Source organism: Macrobrachium nipponense, chromosome 24 (genome assembly GCF_015104395.2).
Source record: "Macrobrachium nipponense isolate FS-2020 chromosome 24, ASM1510439v2, whole genome shotgun sequence".
Classification (NCBI taxonomy): Eukaryota; Metazoa; Arthropoda; class Malacostraca; order Decapoda; family Palaemonidae; genus Macrobrachium; species Macrobrachium nipponense.
Genome location: NC_061091.1, coordinates 60,454,041 through 60,481,540, shown reverse-complemented (window position 1 = coordinate 60,481,540; position 27,500 = coordinate 60,454,041). Strand labels below are relative to the sequence as shown.

Here is a 27,500-nt window from a genome sequence, read left to right as displayed (position 1 = left end):
TCAAATAGAATCTCCAATTACATAGATGCTTCGCAAGAAAATCTGTGGAGATGAAAATTTTTTACAAACAATCTGAGTGATAGATGAGCTAACTTTCTCTATCTCTATTTAACTTTCGTGCTCTTGTTTTCCATGAGTTTCAGCAATATGACCAAACCCTCCACAAAAGAAAAATGACCAAGGACGCTTTGTTAAACTGGTAAGGAAGCATGGCAGAAATATCATTAAATTCTAATAAAACAATGTCTGCAGCTAGATTTCTCGGTTCTCATAACTATCCTCAGATCAACCAATTCAAACCCTAATACATTTGTTTTAAATCAAACATGGAGATATAAAATCAAAAAGATGTTTGCTTAAAGCTGCATTCTTTCCTTGCTTTGTACATTCATCAAATATTCCTTTTTCACCGTAAAAATGGTATATCAATTGAACAATTGCAGTTTCTGGTATGGTAAACCAATTGTACTACGTAAAGACTTGGTTCAACCTCGACTGAAGTAGCTAACTGCCCTACAAAAGTATCTCAAATTTTGAGAAAATTAAAAATAGCGCAACACCAGCGTGTTTACTTTTCGGTAATGTATTACATCCAAAAATATGTACTACCCCTTAGCCAAACTTGTCCAAAAACTTGAGTTGCCCATGTTTGTTTAGGTAATATTACAAAAACCCTAAAGTTTCTAACTGTATTGGCTAATTAGTTTTGAATACTTGCAGTTACGGTCAAACGAGATGAGTAAACGTGCTTTATAGCAATAAGAAATCAAAAAGATGTCGTTCGAGTTACACTTGGCTCCTCTTCAGGTTAAAGGATACACAGGAATGCAGATAAGAAAGCCAGTATATACCGAAACTGAAGTGAATCCCCTTAATTAAATGATGCCTTAAAAACTGTTTTCATTCATACTATTTTTACAAGCATAGAATATAATTCATCCACACATAAACCAACAAATAAATAAATATCTGTTAGTGCGAATGTTACGATTAAAATTTAACAACAAACAATTTCAAAAAAGCATAAGTAGAGTACGAAATCCAACAATTCATTAACAATTCCGATTACCTTAAGAACTTAGAATATTTCTAAGTTCTTAAGAATATTTCTAAAGATAAAGTCGATAGTTATTTCATCAAATAAAACAAGACGAAATATTTTGTGAAATGCCTCGATTGGTGTCTGTACAGGTCGTCTTGAGGGATGGGACTTCAATAGAAACGCAAGAAAAGAAAAGGGTTGACCAATCATCAAAATCTTGCATCAAAATGAAAAATATGAACTGAAGAAGTACACAAGCAACTCTAAATATTGTTATAGACATAAAATGAGTTAATCATTTAGTTTTAACTAAATCGCTTAAAATCTCTCATGCAATAATTATTCAGTGGTCTCCAAAGACGTCTAAAATTCTAGTTTTATATTTACTAAACTGTAAAAACCAGTTTAAATATAATAAGGTCCATCAACACTACCAGCCGGCACATTATTGTTGTTCCGTACAGGTCGACCTATATGAGCGCAAAGTTAAGTATATGATTTTGCCATACAATATAAACAGAAATGTCAAGAAATAAGTGTAACGATATGGAAAACACGTGCTAAAAAGTTCGTCGAAGAGAAAAGTAAAAATTAAGGACTGAAAAAAATGAATAACTAGAAGAAATGAAACAAAAGCTAGGGAAGAGAAGAAATACATATGAAATTTGAGTACATGGATCTCGCATATAATCAATGTTGTTAGGAGAGAACATCTGAAAGATGAAGGGCGTAAGAGGAAGGATGAGCGATGGAGCCGAGACCCGAGGACGGCGGATGGTCAAAGAGGGGGTTTGTGTGGCTGACCACACCACGTATCTGGGTGGTCAGCAGTGGTTGAGCTGCGCCACCATATTGTGTTGGCCTATTCATGGTTGCCCAGGTTCTGAAGGATTGATACTCGGAGGGGGTAGCGCCCACCCTACGATAACGCGCACCATTTTATTTTTCTCCCTTCCTTTCTTCTCCCTCTCTGGAGTTCTGATGAATCCTACCTGGTTGCTCGGGTTCTTCTTTGGCAATCATTACTGAAGATGACGCCAGCAATTAGATGTTTATCATTTCAGAGCGAGATCATTATTTTAAACACCCATGATTAATATTCCAATGTGTATCATAAATGGCATTCATGATCTGACTCAAAATCATACGTACTTAATACTATAAAGAATCGTCCGAATAATCATCAACATATGAACATCCGTTATTTCAGTATGTGCGGAGAGAGAGAGAGAGAGAGAGAGAGAGAGAGATTAATAACTGAATAAACAATACGCGTGCGCAGTTCTGCAGCCCAAGAAATCCTACGTGTAACCGTAAAGGCAAGAAATAAAATTATTCAAAGTTCTGTGCAACGAGTCTTGTAATCACCAAGCTGGCTGCTCTCGCTCTCTCTCTCTCTCTCTCTCTCTCTCTTCTCTCTCTCTCTCGTCTCTCTCTCCTTCTGCTCATCTTCTACCTTCTCGTCTCTCTCTCCCTGAGCCGGGATTCATATTCTTTTTAGCTGTGCCTTTACAATTAATCAACCTCCACCGACAGCATTTAATCTAATCTTTTGTAATTGGAGGGAACAACGCAGACAACAAATTTGCGTTGCATTTTCGCTATAATTATCCTCCAGCAACGATAAACTACTGATTAATTACAGCAACTGTTAATCTGAATTCTAGTTCTCAATTGCAACGGCTGACATTTACACGCATTGCAACGAATATTGCAAAGCCGTTAAAGTACTTTCGGAAAGCATTTCCTTACTCAAAAACTCCCCGGAAGTCTCACAGCTTTGAATTTACAGATTGAAAAAAAAAAAATAGGAGAAAAAATCGACGAACTACAAATACACAGAGATGAAAAGTTCGCGTTTCCGATATTTAAATCGGCTACAACAGATAATGCGCATCGTTTTAAATAAAGCAGGAGGACTAATCAAGCATAAGATGGCGTCCTAATTCGTCCATTTAATCTTTTCCTCCTCATCTGTTTTTCTTTTAATTAATTTGGCGTTGGGAATAAATCACGGGCCGAACAAATGTGTCCGTGTTTGATCATTTTATAGTTTAAAAAAGGATAAATAAATCTGATTAGAGGCAGCGAATAACAATCTCATTTCCCATCACCGGATAAAACGTTGCTTCGTCCCCCCAAATGAGAATGTTGTCCTCTTGGAATAAATCCAACGGACTAATTTCATTACATATTTACGATGTCAAATTTGCTGCCATGTCAAATGCCCATTGTTTTGGGACATTTGTCTAATATCAGTCTAAATCACGGCGAAATAAAAAAGGACGAATATACAATCAAGCCTGATTACTATTGTCCATTTCGGCATTGATCTTCCCCATCTCATTCCGGATAGGCGCTTAATTCTCCTGGGAAAAAAAAAAAAAAAAAGCCTGAAAGGCGCAACTTCCATTCTTATAATTCGTTACCTACTGCACGAGGCCATCTTTGATGACGTCATACCATTCCAGTCCAATCAGCGGTGGCTTTTCATATCGCAATGGCCAATAGCATTTGAGTTATTACTCCAAAACAGTCCCGTGACCTTTGGGAGCCGAGTGAATAAATGACCTTTTAAACAACAAAGTATCTGCAGCTTAGGTGGATAATTATGCATGATAACGATCCTCGCCTTTTGAAATCATACCAGCCAACCATTTTCCATACTGGAGCCGAGAAGTTTAAATTTCACCTTTCCCGATTTCACGTATAATCAGGGAAGATAGAAATAGCGTCATCTCCATACGGTTTGTACTTCATCTCAACAAATGTCAATCGGGTGCATTTGCCATGAGAGAGAGAGAGAGAGAGAGAGAGAGAGAGAGATGGCGATTCCTTTGGAGAGGATTATTAATTATAAAAATGATGATAATGGTAATAAGACTTTATTTCAGCTCAACGACATAAATACAATAGAGACAAACGAATAATAACGAGATAATAAAACCAATCAAGTGTCGTCCATATTAGTATAAATTAATGAAAAAGAAGAATCTGTCTTATGAATGATGGTAAAAGAAATAATGTAAAACAATGTAAATGGAGCAACAATAATTTTAGTGTACTAATTGTAATAAAGTAATAATGCAGCTGACATTTCTAATGTTAATAAAAACTAAGCCATGAGTATTAACGATGATAGCAAGAGTAAATTAACTGCAACAAGAATAATAGTAATAAAATTATATTAATTCTTAATAAAACATATTATCTGGTCACGATATCACAATGAACTGTCCATTAGTTGTGAGTACAGTGATGGAATCGCAATAAACATTGATAACATATTTAAACAACACTAGAATAAAGAAAAGACTCAGAAAATGACAGACTGCTTGGGAACACTTATAAGTAATAGATCAGGAATCCAATATTTCATGATCACTTCAAGCAGAAACTGTCCTCCATCGACAATACAAGTAACCATAAGAACAGACAAAAGAAATGAAGTTGAGCACCAGAGGAATTACATGCAACATCCTTGAGAAAAGTTAAACAGGAAGAGCCAGCAAAGCAGTCAGGAGCCCTACAATTACAGTAACAACGCCCCTCCCACTTTTTCCACATCTTGCAAATTCGTACGACATTCCGAATCAGCCGGTTGCTGGTAGTTCTTAGATGGGTGATTAGACTGGACACACATCGTTTGGTGATTGTGCTCAAAGGATAAACGATTTCTATTACATCTCTGCTCATGGATAATAAGAACTTGGAAAGAAAAAACAGAGGGAGAGACGGGGTTTGGGGTTGTGAGAAAAATCATAGTCATAAAGCAAAAACACTGACCGAAGAGAGTGAGAGAGCGAGAATGGGCTCTTATACTACAATGTTTCTAAATATTACCGTTTTATCGACAAGATAAACTTTACAGCTTTAATACACTTTCTTCTTACAAGATCTTGAGAGCTGTATATCACATACTTTATAACTGAAGAACATAAAATACAGGTAGAAATAATAATTTTCTTACAGAGTAAGGTAAAAGGGAAGTTAACGTGGACCCCTTATCCTCCTGGCTGAAATCATAGTTTTTCTTTAAACTTCGCATTGTTTTCACTGTCCCACACAATGCTTCATTCTGTCTGTTCATTTGCGACTGAACTAATAATGGCACAAAATATACGTTGTGGGATCCATATGGAAATTTGGAATAGATCTTACCGATGATGACAATTTTGAGAAAAAAAAAAAAAATAAATCCCCCTCTCTCTGCTACCGCTGCAACTCATTGCGACAACACGGCTAAGAATGTCCGATTTTCGGAGATAACTGATTACCTTTTAAGCAAGAATTGCAGCTGTGACAGCTACAGGGGCAAATTCGGAAGACGAAATAACAGTTGGCACTCCAGCTATGAAACAAGTAAAAACGGATTTTTAATTTTCCTTCCAGAGATGGCTGGCATTTCTGTCTTGGTGTCATATCAATTATAAAATGTTTTTCAGGGGACAAGTGATTATACACTGCAAGGTTGTAAAATGAATCTTCAGTTTTCTCTTCAAATCCCATTCTCTTCTTTTTTCCTTCTTGGACTTGATTACTTGTAATTTCTGACGGATGAAGCTTTGCCAACCGAGTTATATGATCTTTCACCCAGCGGCCATGACGCCAAACATTATAAGCTCCACTTTCCCATCTTCTTTTAGTAAAGGATGGCCATGAGATAATCTTCTATCTTTCAAGACACGACAGAAATTATGTACTGAAGCTCCTCTTTCAGTCAACCGTTTTTTTACAAGTCATTCAATGATCACAAGTAAAAGTGACTACGAGCACAATAATTTTAGAAAAAACGTTCTTCCGTTCCATTTTACCTGCTATCATATTTTCCCAACGGTTCCCTTTCCAAACTATTTCAAAAGGTCTAAGACCGCAAGTACCATGGCATTGCAAACTAAGTATCGTGCATTATACCTAATCCCTTAATCAATACGTTACTAGAAAGACAAGGTAATCTTGAATCTTTTTCTAAGGAACTTGAAATTATGCATCGCACTTCTCTGTTCTGACTTTTAAAAAAGAGTTTTCTCCCTCTGTTTTTTTTTTTTTTTTTTTTTTTTTTTTTTACTATGAGGTTGCTGATAGAAGTTTTTAGAAAGCCAGTCCCTACGGCCTTTCTTTAAAAAAAAAATTATCAAGTTATACAATTATCTGTCTATACTGGTTAAGGTCATATCCGGGTTCACTTCCTGATTTCACTTTGTAAAAAAAAAACTATATGCAATTGCATGTTCTTATATATAATTTTAATGTACTGTTTATATCATAATTCAGATTAATAAACATTACCACCTGATTTCCATGGACCGATGTTAACATGATTCAATACACGAAAAGCAAATTTTCAAGGACTCAGCTGAGCATATCAGTAGCCATAATATGATTCAGGTCCAACTTACCATACCTTCCATGGCCATGCGCTCTGAAGAAAAGTATACAGAAAACTAAAGTACAATGAAATTATACCGTAACTCACAGGTCAAAGAATAAAGTAACTAGTATTAAGATCGGTAAAATATTAAAGCACTTCTCTTTAGTAAAAAAAAAAAAAAAATCTCTACATGAACGGGTACTAAGAGGTGAGGTGTTTTTAAAATATCCTTTCAGAACTACGAACATTAGCCGTAACTTCTTCTGATAAGCAAGTCTATCGCAGTTAAAATCAAGAGGAGAAATGTACCTGGATCTGACAGTTTCTCTTCACCTTTGTAAAATCCCGTACCCAGTCATCAGGATACGCTAGTGCAGAAGTAAAAATATTAGTATCAAAGAAAAGCACCAGATAAATCGTAAATATTCAATGACACGACCTGCGGTACAGAGACTGATCATCCGCATTAGAGGGACGCGTAAAATTTTTTTAATAATGAAGCCAATGAGTGCTTAGAATGCTGTCAGTGCTTAGAATGCTGTCACAGAATACACATCTCCGCCCAATCATCAGAAAAATCCTGGATCCACACAAGGACACATCTCAAAACCTAATTAACTACTTCTTGGCCATGACCTGATTCCATCAACGAAATTTTGTTGAATGCTATCAATAATTTTTTAGAAATTGTGTAAATATATTGACAAACAAACATCCACGGTTGAAAACATAACCTCCGTCAAACTATAATACGTTATGTCCACGGCAGAGGACTGTTTCAGTAACCTTTTCTCAACAGAGTACTTGCCATATGTTCCCTCAGTGGCACGTCTACCAAATCTTTCAAAAACCACTTTTATTCATAAGTGAGGCAGCAGGTAAATCCTGCTGCCCACCTGGCGTTGTTATTAAAAGGCATTGTTAAGGAGGTCAGGGTCGGCTGCTTCCAGAAGCCAAATCTTCATAAGGGAGACTTTCACTTGAATGTCCAGTGGCTTCGTAATCGAAACTATTTCAATGAATGTTTTTATTCTTTTAATCTTTATTTCTTAGGTTTCAAACTCCACAGACTCTGGTAATAGTGGATTAGTGTTCTATCCATTTGATGATAATGATGATGACGAATGAAAGGTGATAATAATAATGGTGATTGCATAATGATTTTCTAATGTAGTTTCTACACGTTACAATGCCCTTGCGTGAAGAGAGAAAAAAACAGACCAACGAAAAGAATATTAAAATAATAGTAAAACGACAGTTTAAGAGTTGGACAAACCGATACCTATGACAGATTTAACCCCATTTTCCGTTTCCACACACCACCCTTTTTCAGCGCATGAAAAAGGAAGCCGCAATTTGTCTGACGTCTACAAAAACCTCTCGGCTCCTTATTTCCTGAATATATAAACAGCCACCTGGACTGGAAAAATCACGTGCGTCCCAAATACACACAGTGGAACAAACCAAGATAACGTATATTAAAATCAATATTTATTTCGCCTTTCTGTAACTGCTTATTTAAAAGTGAAGATAAATTAAACAGTCCATGCATGTGTGTAAACACACAAAAAGAAACACACACATATATATATATATATATATATATATATATATATATATATATATATATATATATATATATATATATATATATATATATATATATATATATATATATATATATATATATATATATATATATAGAATATATATATAGAACGGATAACAATAATAAATATATCAAAATCTTACAACTAAAATCCAGTGATTTATATTTTTTTATTCTCTCTCCTCTCTCTCTCGCTCGCCTCTCTCTCTCTCCTCTCTCTCTCTCTCTCTGTAATGAGCGGTTAGCTTCCGGCCCGCTGTGCAGTAGGAAGAAAAGCAAAGAAAGGATATGCAAATTAGGACCCAAAGGCTACTACTGCTGGTGCTCCTGTTTGCTACAGACGTCCGGAAATTGGATTATGAGATTGACCTTCAAAAGCTTGTGCCGCAGTCACGGCCCAGTTAGGTTATTCTGTCCACTGATGATGATATTTGGTCCTTAATCACGACTCAGCACATGTAGAGAGCAAGCTGCACAGAAGGTAAATCCATTCTATTTTCCGGGTTTTTTTTTTTTTTTTTTTTTAGTTAGGTATGTATATGAGATTACATGAATGAAAGCTATTTGTGATTATTATTATTATTATTATTATTATTATTATTATTATTATTATTATTATTATTATTATTAATGCACATTCTTTGTACGGAATTACATTACCTTATTCACACACCTTCCATAATATGTGCTTATGTTTGAGACAAAAAATATAATAAAGTATATGAAATTAACTAGTAAACGGAGAAAAAAAAAAAAGATGTATAGGTTTACAACTAGCGAAACGTTAAATCACCAACAGTCACGACAATTGCGAACCTATATAAGATTCCAAGTATACAAAATGTATAGAGACAATTTTTTTTCTCTTTTTTACATTTCTTCAGTGTGGTTGAAGACTATTATTTATGTATAGATGTAAATTATATGTATAAAGTTATGAGTTCTTTCAACAAAAACAGACGGCGTCAGTATGACTGCACCTTCATCAACACAGAAAATAGTGATAGAACTTCGGAAAACTTTTTTTTAAACTAACAAAAGTAAAACAAAAGTTAACTGCCCTTTTAAAAACTATAAAAGGGAATCTAAAAAGTTGGAAAATTCCCTTTAAAAAGAAACTGAAATGATAAAGTTACAAAACACGAAGTTATATATAGTTATAAAACAATGTTCTACACCGGATATGTATCAGAAAACAACCCATTTATAAAAAATAATTAAGTTACATACAATATGAATCCATGGCGCTATTCACATTTAGATACATTAAAGATTATAAAGCAATATACCCTTGTCAGATACAAAAGAATATACGCAGATAAATTTCCTTACTCAAATAAAAATAAAAATACGTAATCATTGTGCATTTACAAATAATTCAATAACAATGTAAACGCTAAGAAAAAAAACGTTAATCATCCTAGAATCCCTTCACTTCATGGCTTATATATATCGATTCAGATTTTTTTTATTTTTAGAAAATACTTATTCTAAATAAAAAATCTTAACAAATCTAAAAATGACACAGGTATTAACGTAACAAATCAGAAACTATATACACAAATACAACTCTGAATGTCTAATATTAAAGGTCTCTACATGCATACTTGCAGCGCATCTTCATTTTATAATGATGGAAAAGTCTGCCATACATAGAGGCCTTAGAAGCTTAGACTCTTACCTAGAAGAAAAAATATACAACCTTTCATTACTTATTGCCAATTAATGTGAGCTAGAATCCTTACAATAATCACAGAAATTATATATATAAACATATATATATATGTATATATATAACACATAAAATACATATTACATACATGTAGATAGTATATATATATATATATATATATATAGATAGATAGATAGATAGATAGTAGATTTAGATAGATAAGATAGTAGATAGATAATAGATAGATAGATAGTATACACAGATAGACAGATATATAAACAACACTAGACCGTTTCTCCCACATGGGGTTGGCACCAGACGAAAACCAAGACAGTGAGAAAACGCATACTACCACTTTTAATTAATACTTTAGCTGGTGAATCACGGATGAAACCCCTATGCAGAAGACTCCCATACTACGCCATAAACCACTTTCTTGTACCTACTTTCTCGGCCCCTTGGATATCAAAGCCCTTCGGATCCAATACCCGTTCCTGCATCACTTCACCATCGCCGCCAATCTATCTCTATTGATTTAAATAGCGAATCATCTATCCGATGGCTGGTTTGCGGTACTAGAGATAGCAGCCAGAGAGGAGAAGAGCTATGAGGCTAGCAACCTTATCTCACAAAGCTTTGTTGAAAACTGAAAGTTAGCAACTCTTTCAGTCAACATTTCTAATGGAGTAATAACTATGTACGCGTATATATATATATATATATATATATATATATATATATATATATATATATATATATATATGTATATATATATGCACTTTTCATTCCTATCCCACACATGTATATGTGTATATATATGTGTGTATATATATAGTATATATATATATATATATATATATATATATATATATATATATGTATGTATGTATGTGTGTGTGTGTGTGTGTGACAGGAAAAAGGAACCACCCTAAGTAAGTACAGTGACCGAGTGTTGCAACGGTCGACTCACAACTGCCAATAACTAGCAATAAAAAGCTCCCTAAATAGAAACTAAAAAGACCCAAGTTCCATACACTCATATGAATATGCTGTTAGATATAATAGTTATCTTATGATTCAGAGAACTTGGTATAAAAGTTGGGAAAAAACTCTTTTGTATCATTATTCTGTCAGTTTATAATTCATTATTTCTTTCGTCAACTGCACATAAACTGCACAGAAATGGGAGCATGGGGTCCAAATTCGAAGAGCCACATATATTACCTCGATTGCAGTATGGTCTTTCAGCTACATCATCCTGAGGAAGTTGCCCTTAAACTGTAATGAATACGACGAAATACCGCCATACCTCCTTCACTCCTTGATCAACCTTTCGCATTGACGATTACGAACGCAACTAAAGAATTTCCGAATGGACGGCAGGTGTCCCATCCTTAAGGCATCACTCTGAAATCGTATATCCGTCATTCATGCAGACCTTGATTAAAGTACTTTAACAGCAATGTGGATTATATCTTGCGGCGACACCTTGGACGCGCGTTTCGATAAGAAAGGTAAACAATGAGTCAGTTGTTACCTGATTAATTTACTTGATCCCAAGAAACACGTGTTACTAGAGATAGTCCTTGAATACCTTTCCTTAATCATCTTTCAGGTAAAGTTAATTATAATTTGAAGATTCCCTGTTTACCTTTAGGTCTAACTTATTACTATTTTGATAAGAGTTACTGATCTGACCCAATCCTTTCTTTAAAACCATGTCAAACAAACATCTTGATAAACGCCAATGGGAAACATGAATACTCATTAACCTCTGCGTGTATCAATCAATTAGCAACACAGCACAAAGCGGGTGTGAAATTGTAAGCATGATTTATACTTTGGTAAAGAAAAGAATGGATAAAACAAGGTTTATCATAGTAGTGTCACTAAAACCCCATTTCAGAGAAACAACTTAGGCTATTTGTGCAAAATATTAATTAATTTCTAATAATTCCTCGTTACCTTCAATACCTTAAAAAAATGAAGGCACGTAATTTATTTGTCTCGTGAAATATTACTATTATTCATAATACAAGCTACCTGCTTCCATAAAATAGAAAAATTTTGAAAAAATCTATATATACGTAACGTGAAAATGAAATCATAAAATGAACAGAAAGGAGTCAAAAATGCACCTCCCATAGAGTTCTGTTATCCAAATGACTAGTGAGTAATACATCATTTTCAAACACTACGACCTTTAATGACAGGTGTCATGGGAAATTACGGGCACCATCTGTTCGTCATCCTCTTCATAGAGTCAATGCTCATTAGCCTGCTTTCGTCCCTGGAAATCAACCAGTCCAAATCCTTTGAAATATTCCGACAAGTCATTTTAATTTCGACGCGTTCCGGACAAAATATGCAAATTAGTTGGTTCAGCATTCAGTTATTCCGTGAAAATAGTAGACATGTTGCATGAGAAGCCCTCCCCCCCTCGGCTGCCGTTGCTAACAAGAAAGAAAGATTATTAATGTAACTACCAATCACGAAACTAGTTAGTCCCGAATTACATCCAATGCATCAGCTACAACAATGGAGGCGAAATGCTCAAAAATCTGTCAAACGACGTCTTTTGATTTTAGGGGCAGGAAGGTCATAGGAAATAAAGGTTACAGACTTCATTGTCTGCAGTCACCAAAGTTAATTAGCTTTATAAATACATGATATTCTTTTCATCTTAAGATATAATACCGTAATGCATTTGACTAAATTGAAAGCACGTAAATGTAAGTCCATAAAGCTGTCGCTTTTCAGACAATCTCCTTGTCTCCCAAACAAAATGATAAACAAAATCACCTAACATCTGATTAAATGTTACACACTTAAAGAAAGAGTTCATAGCATTCAAATCAAATAACTGCTTAAGCAGATAACATGATAATGAATAATTAACAAATTGATTGTTATAACTCGTGGCAGTAATTTTTAAAAATAACCATTGATCAACTAATTCAAAACCACTTCACATTGCTACCAAGAAAATTAAATTCAAGGAACAAATAGGATGATTTATTGTTATTTAGCTGTAACAGCAATTTATAGTCTACCTTTAAAATGATTACCATATCTAAAATCCTTTTGAAGCTACTTAAAAAGTTAAAAATAGAGATATTTGGGAGTTCCGATAATACAAAAAAATGTCAAAAATCATTAAGCCATAACAATTATGACCTTGTCATCAGATTGAAATATATTTTCTTCTTTCTATCAAAAAGAGCTTAATTTCCGAAAAGACAGATCTGACTTAGAAAAAAATCGTTTTTATATCACTTACCAGAGAATTAATTTGAAATGAAAGACGTGACAAAGCGAAATAACTTTACGTCAACTGCTCGCAATATTAAAATTCCGAAAATGTGAATGAATTTATCATCGTTTTCACGTCATTTCTTGGGGAATTTAAACCTTTAATGGATGAAGGGGACAAAACTGACGTTTTTAAGCAGCACAAATTGGGTAATGACGGATGTTATAGAGCATATGGACTTTAAGGGTGGTTACTGCATTGTTTCATATGTACCCGTCGTTTGTGGGGACATGAGAAATAAACATGCATGAATGTTTATGCCCGATACAAACGCATAACCACAAAGAAACATTCTAAGAGGGATGACAGTAAGTAGTTCTCAAGGTTCTTTGAGGCATTTCTTCGGTTAAAATTATTCCTAACTTTTTGTCTTGGACCTTTCTATAAGCTCCTCGTTGGACGAGTGGCTTTCGCGCTCGGCTACCAATCCGGTGTTCCGAAGTTCGATTCTCGGCTCGGCCAACGTGGAATTAGAGGAATTTTATTCTGGTAATAGTAATTCATTTCTTGGTATAAAGTGGTTCGGATCCCACAATAAACTGTAGGTCCCGTTGCTACGTGACCAAGTGGTTCCTATAGCTAAGTAAATATAGTATCTAATCCTTCGGGCCAGCCCTAGGAGAGCTGTTCATCAGCTCAGTGGTCTGGTAAAACTAAGATATACTCAACTTTTGACCTTTCTATAGACTTCCTCCCACATAAGCGACCAACTTCTTATAACTTTACCTTACTTCCGGTTTTGCCTTTTACTCCGGAACAAATCATTCGGGTGAGCTGTTTGAGAACCGAAATATTTGACCTTTATTATTATTAAAATAATAATAATGATATACTCGATACGGAGATCAATAACTATTTCGCGGTCTTTAAATAACTCCCAGTCTTTGCTGTTCAAGAGGATTAGGCTAGTCTCGCTTCATGGCTTATAGAATGTGATAAAGGTTTGATAATGCTAAAAAGGAAGAAGAAACGTAAAGGAAAAAAGAACAAGATGAGAAGTGGGAGATAAAAGAGGAAGAGAACGGATACGTGGAGGAAAAGTGCAAACAAAGAGAAAACACGTATTAGCAATGGGATAGAAAGTCTGTGAAGTTCGATCTTAAATCTAGAAAGGAAGAGAAGCATCGGGACAAAGACAAGAACAAGAAGAAGTGACAAAAATAATGAAGAAACGGAAAAGGAGAATTAAGGAAAATGATTAGGTAAATTTAAAAGCCAGGAGGTATAGTTGGCGGATAGGATAAGAAGATAGGGGCAAGGAAGAGATCAAGGGAAAAGGGAAAAGATAAAAGAGGCATAGGACAATGCGGAGAGATCATTAGGAGAGAAGGAGGATAATGAAAAGAAAGAAAGAGGAGGAGAACTAGGGAAAGAGCCAGAGAAGGGGCAAAGGTGCTGCAGATGAAGGAAGAGAGTCGAAAAAATAGGGACGAAGAGAGAATATGGAAGGAGATGGAAGGGATAAAAGAAGAGGAGGAAGTGGAGGAGAGGATGAATTACATTTGTTTCCTCAATGACCTCTTCCGTTGTTGTTGCCCAGAAATATCCGTTACATCCATCTGCTTCCAATTAATATGCACACCCCTTATTGATCTCTCTCTCTCTCTCTCTCTCTCTCTCTCTCTCTTCTCTCTCTCTGTCTTTTGTTAGGCATCTAACGCTTTTACCCTTTACGCGTAAATTACTCTGTCGCAATGCACAAAAAGATACTGAATAAGTCTATAAGCAAACATGTGGCTAAACAGACTGAAAAGTGTATGTAAACATGTGGAACAATAACCTATCTAACAGCCATTTAGTTAACATAACTAAGTCGAAGAAAATTATTAATCATAAATCAGATAACATAACATGATAACAAGTAAAAACTTTAAAAACAGGAAACAAATTAATAACTTTAGAAAACAATAGGCGCTACGCAGACAGATGTTAAATTAGCATGTGATATGTGGTTAACTATAAAATATGCAAAAAGGATAAAAAATAAAAGGAAAACGAATATTTAGTAAAAAGAAAAAAAATCAAGTAAATATTAGACTCCAAAGAAAAAATATAATTACTGAATAAGCCATCCATATGCGTAATGCACAACGTCAATCAAGAAAATAACTGCACTGACAGTAAGTGCCTGCAAACTTTAAAAGGCAAAATGCAATTTCCACTGAAGAACAAAGGCATTTTGAAGTGTTTCCGGACGAATGGCAAAGGGAGGGAAAAACAGACAGCATGCTTCCTATGCCTTGAAATACGTCAATATGATTAACTGATAAGACAAATGAGCAAATTCTAATATGCAAATTCTAAGAACAGCATAAAGGGTTAGATTTTACAATGCGCCGTTCGACAGTCGCACTTTTCTCTGCTACATTTAACATCAAAGAACGGAAATATCTTTCAGAATTAATTATTTTTTTTGCAAACGCGACCAAATTAGAAAGGCAAATTTTGACTACTGACGACGAGCAAGCAACAGATAAACTTTCTCTCTTATAAAAATGGACTTTCAGAAATGCGTTGAGGGCGGACACAATTTTCCGCTACCCAAGGTCAATTACTGAATAACCTAACTTATTTCAAGGTCAATAAATTAGCATGAGTTTCCCCCTCAAATGTATGATTTCGAATAATAACAATAATAATAATAATTACCATTTCGTCTAATGATATCCTTTTAAGACGAGTATATGATTATGATATTCTGTCATTTGTAATCATAGAAAAGGAAGCTGATTTACAGTGTAGATTGTAGACTTTAATATATATCATTTACTGTTGAGGAAAATATAGACTTTAATATATATCATTTACTGTTGAGGAAAATATAAACTGAAAAGTTTCCATCGCGCCGTAAAGTCCTCAACGAGCTCCTCAGTTAAAGGAACAGCGTGCGATATGCAAAGAACCTTTACACTGATTGAATGACTCTTTACTAATTCGTCAGAACGGTAAAACTATATGTTTTTGCAATGTCTTTGTGAATTTACTTAATGGCAAAATAAAACGGGAAGCAAAGGTGAAGGGCTCTTCGTTTTTCAGAGGCCATGCGAGAGAGAAAGGAAGAAGCCTAAGAGAGCAATAGGGGAAGGGGAGGGAAATCAGACTTAATGACAAAATCAAACATCCAAACGCTCAGCTAAGCTCATATTCACATGATCACATTCCCATAACGGCTTAATCCCCTATTCACATAGCAATTCCAGAACGATGTCCACTCCCCGAGACACGTGGGAATCGGACACGTGCGTTCACTGACAAGCAAGCGACACTGAGCCTTATGCGCCCAACCGGCTGGACCCAGTGTACCTTGCTCGACGCCACATCGATGGCTGCGCTGATCAAGATGTTCGACGGGATGCTGAATGGGTGATTAAACAATGATCTGTTATCGTATTATGGAATGGTTCGACATCTAACTTAAGAGGAGAGCAGGAGAGACAGAACTTAGTCAACAGGTGACCAACTCATCTTCTGACATTATAAAACGAGTTAATCCGTTGTCTTGAAATGACCACAGATCACCATCACTCATTCAGTTGGCTTTTTGGGTTTCGCAACCACCAACCAAGTCTCAGCAATGGTCTCTAGGCTTTGTGTAGTAATGGCACTACTCATCCTTCCAAGTTATCAAAGTACAGTATAAACCAACCATATTACCATTAGTGAAATTCATTTCGTAACAAGTTCAATAACTGAAGTATTGAAAGATAAGAAATGAAGTAGCATTGATAATAATATTTTAGAAAATAAAAACTTATCAAAACTTTACGGCTACTTCTACTAAGACATTCTTCAATGTTTTCAAGCCTGTCGTTATTTTAAAGCAGTATAGAATAAACATGAATGGTAACGATTAATAATCGAATAAGATATTTTTAAACAATTTGTACCAGTAATACCGTCGTCAGTAGAAATAAGCAAAAATCACAGTCACAACGAAAGACCTCACACTAGCTTATATGTCAGGCTTCCCTTTGATTTTGAATAAATTCATCCGCTCTACTAGGTTCTGCACTTTCCCAGCCGTATGCAAGTGACATTTATGCGCATTGCACACAATTCACATTGATCGCCCTCTAGAACAGCGTGCAAAGCCACTTACAACCATTTTTACGACGTTGATTTGTGACGAATTTGTTTTAAACTGATAGTGCGGTTAAGGAGAAGAAATGTAATATAAGAAAAGTTTACACACACTAACATAGACTTACGTACATAAGAAATCTCTGCGGGTCAGAATGTTTTGTCGTGATATGGAAAACCAGCGCCAAGGAGTCGAACAATGAGCTAACCGACTGGCTCCCTGGCCATGACAATAAAACGTCCAGGATCATTGGCGGCAATCATAATTATGATAATAATAATGATTATAAATTAATGACTATATATAAATGAAGTAAACATCATAGATATATTTTCATTAACATTCTGTAAACTCGGATCTCTCTCGTAGGTAGAATAATAAAATAACAGGAAAATTGACTGGTATGCAAACCAAACACTGTTATATACATATACTTATACACACACACACACACACATATATATATATATATCATATATATTGTGCGTGAGTGCACGTGCGACATAGGCACCGTCGTGCCTACTGCAAGGTTGTGAACCCAATGAGAAAGGAAAGATCTTCTAAATGACGAAACAGAGAAGCGTTTTAGAGAAGGGATTATGGGACCCTTCAGTAGGCTGAAATGTACCTTAAGTGTCAGAAGATCTTGCCTTACCTTTGATCAATGGGAAACACACTTTCACTCCTGTGGGAGTCCTAGAGAAGTCAGTAATTGCATTCTCACCGTGCAGCTTGGTATTTATAGTGTGTAATTAGAAATCTAGTATGTATAATTAAGAGACTCCCGGCAGTCATATATTTCTTATAAGTATGACGCGTCATACGAAAATGCCCACAGAAGAATTTGAGAAAACGTCCAAAGCTATGCAAAATATCATCCGGGCGATCTTTACGACGACAATTATCGTCCTCTCAGGCGACATAGTCAGAAAGTTTGACGTCCTGGGAACTAAACAAGGAGGCAACATATCACTGCATTCTTCTGCCATTTCGCTACTTCCCAAACAGTTGAATTACAGGTGGGAAAAGTTAGGAAACTAAAAGGAAAAGCTTTGGCGGCAATGAAATGTGGCGATAATCGGAGGAAACGTCGAGGAAATGAGTAGGTCGAGAACCATCAGAAGCACACGGGACACGAGAGAGAGATGTAGCTGTGTTCATAAATACCTTGAGATTATATACACCTGCTCCTTATCTCTCTCTCTCTCTCTCTCTCTCTCTCTCTCTCTCAGTTTTTATTTCGGTTTCTATCTGCCTAGATATATGTGTCATTTCGTAATCCTACACTTTCATTTCACTTAAACTTCTTTATCCTTCTTGCTCTCTCTGTCTCTTTAATGCAGACGCAAAGGAGTATTATTCTTGATTGAATATTATAAGAAAAGTTCCTGTTTCCGAACTTGGATTCAGCGTAAATATAAAAATCTGGAATCTCTCTCTCTCTCTCTCTCTCTCATACAGACACACACACACTCATGCACACTTTAATAACCACTTGCTTTTCAAATAAAATTGAGTTCCACACCAAAAATACAGGAAGAAAAACCTGTTTATTTGTGAAAAAGTACTCATAAATGCAATAAAAAAAAATCATTCATCATAGACAGTAAATTATGTGAACATACATTTAGACATAAAATTCATAACACAACGAGAATATCTGGATTTGCGCACCAGTGCAATAATTTTGAAATACCCAATACATGCCCTGCGTAATGGGGAGTCTATACACATACTATTAACAATAAATCGTCGTAATTATACACTATATATGTATATGTATATATATATATATATATATATATATATGTATATATATATATATATATATATATATATATGTAGTATATATATATATATTATATATATATATATATATATATATATATATATATATATATATATATATGATACTGTTCGCAGATACTATCTTCTTATCAAGACTTCGAATCAGTCTATACATCTTCTTTTTCTCTTGTGGCAAGCTGCTCGAGATTAAGGGAATTTTATTTATAAGTCTTTCGATTAACTTCTTTTTCTTTATCTAGTCGACAGACCGTTTCTCTGCCTCTCGCGGCGTCATCATCAGGAAAGAATCTCGAATATACACACACACACACACACATGTATATATATATATATATATATATATATATATATATATATATATATATATATATATATATAAATTCATTTGTGCACGCGCACATTCCTGGCAACTAATTAGATTTCAAATACCTGTCATGTCAAAATGGGCATAAGAGCACATTTATTCATATGAAACAATAAGTTATATTCGTAAAACCCGTCATATAAACTATTGCTTGATTATAAACATACATACCTAACATGCAACAATGAAATGTATTTTCAATACTCTATGCATTCACTACGCATACAAGCATATTTAAATGGACAGGCATACACTACAACAAATTACATTTCTGATATCCAACGTATATACAAAATTACATAATAATATGTTATAACCGTATCATACATATAAAAACATGCATGTAGTCCAATAACTTATATTAATTATTTGTTCTATGCCTTATAACACCAGACACATATGCAGTACGTGTACGTGCATAACACATTCTATAATGAGATACAATAATCTTCTGTTTGTCTCGGAGCTTTTTCTTCTTTTTTTAAATCTCCTTCTCTAACTCTGGTTCTTCTCGCCAGTGAGGGGAGTCTTCTCACTCTTAATGTGCTTCTACATTATCAATGGAGCTTCATTCTCTATTCCGTAAAGTTTAAACATCTCTTGTTGAAAAATGTTATCTGATTTCTAAATTACCCCCCCAGAAACTTTATAATTTTGTGCTCAGTGATTTTGATAACACAAAGTCCCGCAAATGATATTCAGGAGGAATCAAATTATTCATGGAAAGTCCTCAGTTTTGTTCCGTAAATTTGAAGTAAACGCCCGCCAGAAAAGTTCACCGGCTCTATTCTTATGCTGCATTTCATTTCGATGTAATACTAATATCATGTGCTGGTGGATTTGATGCACTCTTGCGTTCTGGTAGAACAAGAAATTTTTTAGCATTTTCTGGACAGCATATGGCTTTTTTTCTAAATGCTAGGTAAACACATTTAAAAATGAAACTGTTCTAATTATATTGATCCACATATATTTATCAAAATGCACAGTAAAATCTGTATTTTCGAAAGAAAGCATATGCCAAAATGTCACCATAACAAGATATAGCAAACCACCAGGAAGCTTTGTTCAATAAAAACTAGATTACGTAATGTATCTTGATGAGAAACAAAGGGATTACTGTAATGCCATGGTTGTTTACCCGATTATCAGAAAAGCCATTTATAAACTGTAGGGCAGTGCAGTGATTTTGAATTTTGAAAAAATAGAGTAAGAGCACTAAAATTCTCTTTATAAATAGTAAAACTATCGTGGCGAAATAAACGCGAATGATTCGCAATCTGCAATAAAATTAGCAAAGGAAATGCATACTGAAGAAAGCACAAAATTACCACTTAGAAAGATGCCCAGTACCACTTTGCTACAACACTTTATTTCGTTCTTCTTTTGTGGAGAGTCCTTTGACTTCCATTCAAAAGAGAGAGAGAGAGAGAGAGAGAGAGAGAGAGAGAGAGAGAGCGCACGACAAACACACACACACACACACGTATATATATATATATATATATATATATATATATATATATATATATATATATATATATATATATATGTGTGTGTATATATATATATACATATATATATATGTTATATATTGACGAACTATCGCTAAAACATGCGATATCTCATGTAGTCGTAAAGCTGGAGGAAGGAATGAAAGGAGTTGACCGAGCGCTTTCGTGTATTTTTCACACCCTGAAGAGGTGTGAAAAATACACGAAAGCGCTCGGTCAACTCCTTTCATTCCTTCCTCCAGCTTTACGACTATATGTTATATTATATATATATATATATATATATATATATATATATATATATATATATATATATTGTTGCAAGTGTCATCTTATAACGCTTGCTATTCCGCCTCATTCTAGAATTTTCACTCAAAGTACAAGTAAAAACGATTTGCAAGAAGGGTTGTTTTCCATTTCAAATTCAGGTGTTTGGCCCAGTGCTGTTTTTATCTTCAGAGAAAGTAGCAGCACACTACGGGAAAATTAACTGAAATTCATCTCGCTATCAAATAAATCATATACACTCCCAAATCTAGTCTATGATTAGAATGACAGCTTAGTGTCAATTTAAAGTTTAGATTTGTCTTGCTTGTCATATAGTTCATACTCTTCCAATCACAGAAACCTGTTCCCAGGTCATAGTGAATACAATAGAGTGCCATTAGTACACTCCTTTGGAATTGCCATAGGATTAGCAATCTAGCACTCTCCCCGATGGCAGCAACTTTGATAACATCAGTGTCACACCTTAACAATGTCCTTCAGACCATACCAGGTAGCTGACCATCCCTCCAGAATATTGTGAGAGCCCCCATCCAATTCCATATAATCACTTTTTACTCTAACTGTTATTAAGCACCTCATGCCAACCAGCTAGCAGACCACCTGCAATTGGTGAAAACAATCGGAAAGGGAGACAGATTCAATTGTCACACCACTCCTTCCCGTATTGCATCAATTCCCTAAGGTTCTCATACCCTCATTACCACCAATCTGCAGGTCATTTAAGATCTGAATGTCATTTAAGATCTGACCTGACCCTTGCCTTAACTCCGCCCATCCTAACCTTTATCCCCCTTGTGATACCATTCTTTTGTTGAAGACAATAAAGATGATAGATACAGTCAAAATACTGTGTTCTTTCAGCACTATATACATATAATTATTCACTATTTTCAATAAGTAAAAACACTCCTCTTCTCTACATGTAATTAGAGTGAATCTACGGCGCTGAAGAGCAATCTAAATTATACTTCTGAATTTCAGGGGTAATCTGAAGCATCTTTAAATATGCCATAAGTAAAACTAAGTAAAACTTTTGTTTCTGATCTCGCATCAGCATCTCCATTCTAAAATATGCGCAACGTGTAACGCTCCTGGGAAAATTGCTTTGACCTTTTGAATCGCTTCAGAAAGGAAAAATATATCGTATTTTTACAGGAACAATGATCAGACAGAACAGACGTCGTATTTAAATGAAGTACTACCGTAATATTCCTCCTAACCTTCAATTACTGTTGTGTGTTTTATTATGTGTGTGTGAGAGTTTTTTCGTCTAAAAGCAGTGCACATCCACCTTGCTAAGGTGCCCTTTATAATTAGGTATTCGTATAACGAGAGAGGGAGAATGGGGGGTTGAGGGGTGGAAGGCACTTCCTTCATATATGTCTGATTATGATTATTTTAAATATATTCGTATGATCTACCAAACCTATGGCCAAGAAAAATGCTAACACATACAAAAATTCATTCACTCAAACATGAAAATTAATACATTCCAGTAACACTTTTTACTGCTAATAACAAAAATTGTCCAGATGCAGACGCATTTTATTTTGCCAGAGTTACTTAAACCAACACATTTTGATATTGCCATCCGCTATTACTATACAGTTTCATCTAGCATGTCTATGACAAATACTTCAATTCAAAATAAGGATTGCCAAAGAGAATCAACATTGATGACTGAATCGTGGGCACTTTATGTCAAGTGGCTGCTATCCCAAATACACTTGAAATAACACGAGATCGAAACTTAGACAAAGCAAGTGTAGCATTTGTATTTGAAGCTTTGTTTCCATTAGAGTCAATAGAAAAATCTGCATTAGCTGCCGTGACTACTCAGTAACCTTTTTTGGATGCAGAACCCGATGAGAAGGGGACCATAATACCTTACCTGCCTCAGATAAAAAAAATAAGTGTTGATTCAATGTAAAAGGTCTGTCAATGGATGAGAAGAAGCTATATGTACATATACTATTATGTTGAATCTCTTAACCCCAAAGATGAATATTCAATGTGAGAAGAGCCAGCTTTTAATGAAAGAAATGTGGACGTGTTGACGCATGAACAAGTTATTAGACACTCATCATCCACGTGTTGCCTACTCCTTACGACATAAGAGGGTTTATATTGCTCCAAAATATAGGAAAATTAATACTGAGTGCAAAACTGTATATATATAAAATTATGGCCAGTTACTTAAAAGACTGACGCCAAGAAATAGATATTTTGTGTGACATCACTACTGAAATAAAGTAAAAGATAAAGATTTCCCTGTGTTTCACTTTCTTAACGCAAACAAAATTATACTTATCGATAACTGATTCAATAGTTCGCATAAACTAAGAGCTTGGAGAGAGAGTGAGAGAGAGAGAGAGAGAGAGAGAGAGAGTCACGTGGGAACCCAGTGGCCAAGAACCTATCCTTACTGATAACATTTTGTGATAGATTTTCCCAAAGGTAAGCGATCGGTTTTCAATAAATCCGTTTAAGAGAGAGAGTTTCTGATATCTGTCATGAATGATGCATAGCTCAGCCCGATTATTGCCCCTACCCCGAGTCCCATCGCAACACCCCCTCCCCGCCCCCGCCTCCCTACTTCCTTCACAGGAGAGAAGGAGAGTGGGTTTTAGGGGGTGCGGAAGGAGAATGGAAGGTTGCGGCGAATAAAACATGAGGGAGAGTGGTCCCAGGAACAGCTAAGCAGCAGCTGTTCCAACCACCTGACGTACTCCCTCTCCCCTTCGAGGCTATTATTTGGTAAGGAGCGATGAAGGGGGATGTTGAATATGTGACGATGTATGAAAGGGTGAAGCACCCCTCCCTCTCTCCCTCGCCCCCTTCCTCAACTATCATCTGGCCCCTCCCCGTACCGGAAAGTCTTCAAAAAGGTTCGTCTTCTGAAATAACGATGAATAATGCATTACCAAGTAGCCAAGTTTGTACGCTAGGAGTATGGCAAGGAGTACTACTGCGTTAAGGGGGTCTTCTTAGCAAGGTAGGGGTCGTTATGTAAGATGCTGTCCGGTAGGCTTTCAAAGGTTAGAAGAGTCGTCACACCTATCACCTATGTGTCTGTCACCGAAGCAGTCTATCATCACATTGCAGACATTGCAGACACTCTTAAGGCCTACAAGCTACAACTAAGTTATTTCATTAACTTAAAAGCTTCGACATAACAAAACAGACTGAAAGAAAAAATATAACGGATTCATGAGCACATGTAAGAAGTCGAGAAAGTTCATAAACTGCCTTTGGGGTAAACTATCGCAGTCAAAAGGGACAAGAATGTTAAAAAGACAGGAACATGAAATGTTAACCTCTTTAATTCTGTGTACAGGGGAAACTTTTAACCTTGTTACATGGTCATAAAAAAGTAAAGATACCCGAAGTGTTACTACCGAAATCATAATAAAATACAATGAAAAACCACAACAGTTTTGGAATTGTCCATAAAAGCTCTCTCTCAAATTTTCATAGATACGTAAATATGCATAGATAATATACTTCGGAACTTCATCCAAGTGTGACTGCGCAAGTACACGAACGCATTCAGGCATGTATTCATAACACGTCCATACGTGCATGCATGCAAAAACACCCAAGTACTACGCATGCACTTTGCAATCGACTTTGCTCCTTGTGTATAAAGTAATACCACTCTCTCTTTCTAAAACATTTATATATATATATATATATATATATATATATATATATATATATATATATATATATATATATATATATAATGTGCGCGTGTGTCTGTGTATGTATGAGAGAATTTTCAAATACAGTTTATTGAGTCAACAAAAATTACTGTATTATGTATTTAAATTTTGGTAATCATTAAGAATAATCGTGAATAGTTGAATTACAAAGGCAAGATCTATAATCCTTAAGATGCTAACATGGAGAAACACCAATAAATTACGAAGAACGAAAGTAAATGGATATCATTTTATATTACATAAAACACTGAGATGGAGAGAACGGATGCTGTCTCATATTTCATAGCAAATGGAGATAAGAGTAGCAGCATCCAATTTAAGAGAATATAAATAAAAAAAACCTCTTAAGCTGAACATCATTCATAGAATAGCTCCGAAGAAGGTTCGTCCTGAGAGCGCGATAAAAGGGCTAAATGTATCATACTTTGTCCGTTTTGTTAAAGGAAGCATTAGGAGACGGCGTGGCACTCCTTGGCAGCCGGTCCAGGGCTCCGAAGAAGGAGGGGAGGGAAGTATTGAAAGAGCCAATGAATATGTAAGCGCCATATGAAAGGGGTGAGGATGGCGCTAATCCCCATTGATTGAAAAGTATATATCAGTTTGGGGTGGAGGATTACCGTGTTGAATATGGATGAGCAATATAAAGAGCTTTTACGGACTTACTTGCAGAAATATTAAGAAACCTTTTCCCTCCGCCTCATCCGTAGCTTTACGACTAACCAAGAGAGGACAATTATATTTTGAACGTTCCTCCGTTCCCGATGCGAACATCTGGAATGCTGGTTCCCTTTGTTGACGGCAACAGATTATACAATACAAGGGGTTCGGGAAAATGAAGTCGTCCGGCACAAGCACTGATCGATGTCTGATATTTAATGTACATTTTGCCCTCAATGTTATCAAGGTGAGAATCGATTTCGGTAAATTAATCAGACATATACATAAGTAAAACCAAATATTAATAAATGAGTTCACCTACAGAAGATGGTCCGTGAAAAGCACACAAACAGAGTATGGAAAAAAAAATCCCAACCAAATGTTTAATTTCGGTAAAGTAAGATTGTCGCATATTACTTACAGAAGAAAATACTACACTGTAAAATTTTTACTATAATAGAGCATAATAAAGTAACGATGTAAAACGTTAACAAAAACGTGTTATTCCAAACAAAATATATAGATAAGTAGTTTACCCAAATCTCCTTACTAGATCTTTAAACTCATGGATCTGTAGACTTGACATTTACAAGACTACCATGTGAAGAACGGATATCTTTTGTCAACTTGGTTGAATTATTCCATACATTAAAATGATACAGATGTTAAAATTTTCCTTGCCAAGTGGACAGAAAAAGTTGTATAAACAATTATTGAACTGTAATGTGTGTGGTCTAATGTATTGAGGAACTAGTGTCTATGATTGATGATGCCTTAAAGGAACGTGGGATTCAAAAGAAGACCAATCACATGTCTCAGTTGTCCCTGACCTTTCCAATCTATACTTCAAGGGGTAAGTCAACCACTTTCTGCGAGGTTAGGCCCTTTCCTTTCAAGCCTCCTCTGCATTTATAAACATAATAATAATAATAATAATAATAATAATAATAATAATAATAATAATAATAATAATAATAATAATAATAATAATAATAAGAATTCCTCGAAGTAAAAGGAGTTGTAGCTCAAAGGTTCGCATAATTCTAATGGAAACAGTCTCTAATAATCATATTAAATGACGATTTACCTTACTGCGGATATCTTTTTAGAGTCAGAGCAAAAGATTTCAAAATCCGAGTTAAGTTCGTAATTACCACGAATGCGATCTATACTAAATGTCAAGAGTAAATATTAGTATTTGATAACATTTAGTGAAGAGCTGCTCAAAGGTCAGTCAAGTTGAACTTTACACAATGGATTGATATATACATAAAATATTCGAGTCAAATTTCATAGGCACTATTTGGTCACTGCTCTACTGACCTTAAGGGAGAAATTTCTGCTCCTCTCAGGTCGTCGCATAACAACTTTAACGACATTTCCTATGTGAAAAGCTTCAATCCGCTTATTACATGATTCAGCTACTGTTTTCTTTCTTCAACTGTTGAGTTTTCCAGATTCATAAACCTCCCAACCTTTAAGAGGCAGGTCTATCCATTCCTCAGCCGATAAGACTCGCCCATCTTCCATTTTTCTTTTAAAATCATACACACACACACACACACACACACACACACACACACACACACACACACATATATATATATATATATATATATATATATATATATATATATAAAATAATCCAGTGATAAAGATATCGTGCACCTACATCTTCATACAGTATGTAACATCATTCAAGGTTTGGACAATAACCTCCGAGATTCCCGGCCAAAGGCCAGCCTCTCTCGCTCCTGGCCTACCTAAAAAAAATATGTAAAGTGAGAATATCTTAGCCCAGTTGCAAGTCTGAACATGGAGTTTAGCACTTATTATTTGTATGTGTACGCACGTGTCTGTGTGGGTGCGCACTTCAGTTCTGCGCTCAAAAACGCTACTATCACAGATAGTAACTGATCGTGAAGAATAACCCTAAAAATCACCGTAAAACTCTATCAGTCGGGCCTAACCGCTCCCTCTGTCAGGCACAATGCCTTGCTTAGTACTGCATTCCTTTCCATTTGTTTCTTATCAATATTAATGCGCTTCTAATCA

At 35.3% G+C, this 27,500-nt stretch overlaps 1 protein-coding gene and 1 long non-coding RNA gene across 2 annotated transcripts in view; one reads left to right on the top strand and one right to left on the bottom strand.

Moving 5' to 3' along the window:
* Positions 1-7,541, top strand: part of LOC135205566 (basic proline-rich protein-like) — a gene marked incomplete at its 5' end in the record, with an annotated part of 52,642 nt that extends 45,101 nt beyond the window's left edge. The window contains 1 exon segment of the mRNA XM_064236333.1: positions 7,467-7,541. Within this exon segment, the coding sequence (XP_064092403.1) occupies positions 7,467-7,541 (75 nt within the window).
* LOC135204216 (uncharacterized) overlaps positions 1-27,500 on the bottom strand; it is a 485,141-nt gene that overhangs the window by 226,983 nt on the left and 230,658 nt on the right. The gene's annotated exons all lie outside the window — the stretch shown is intronic.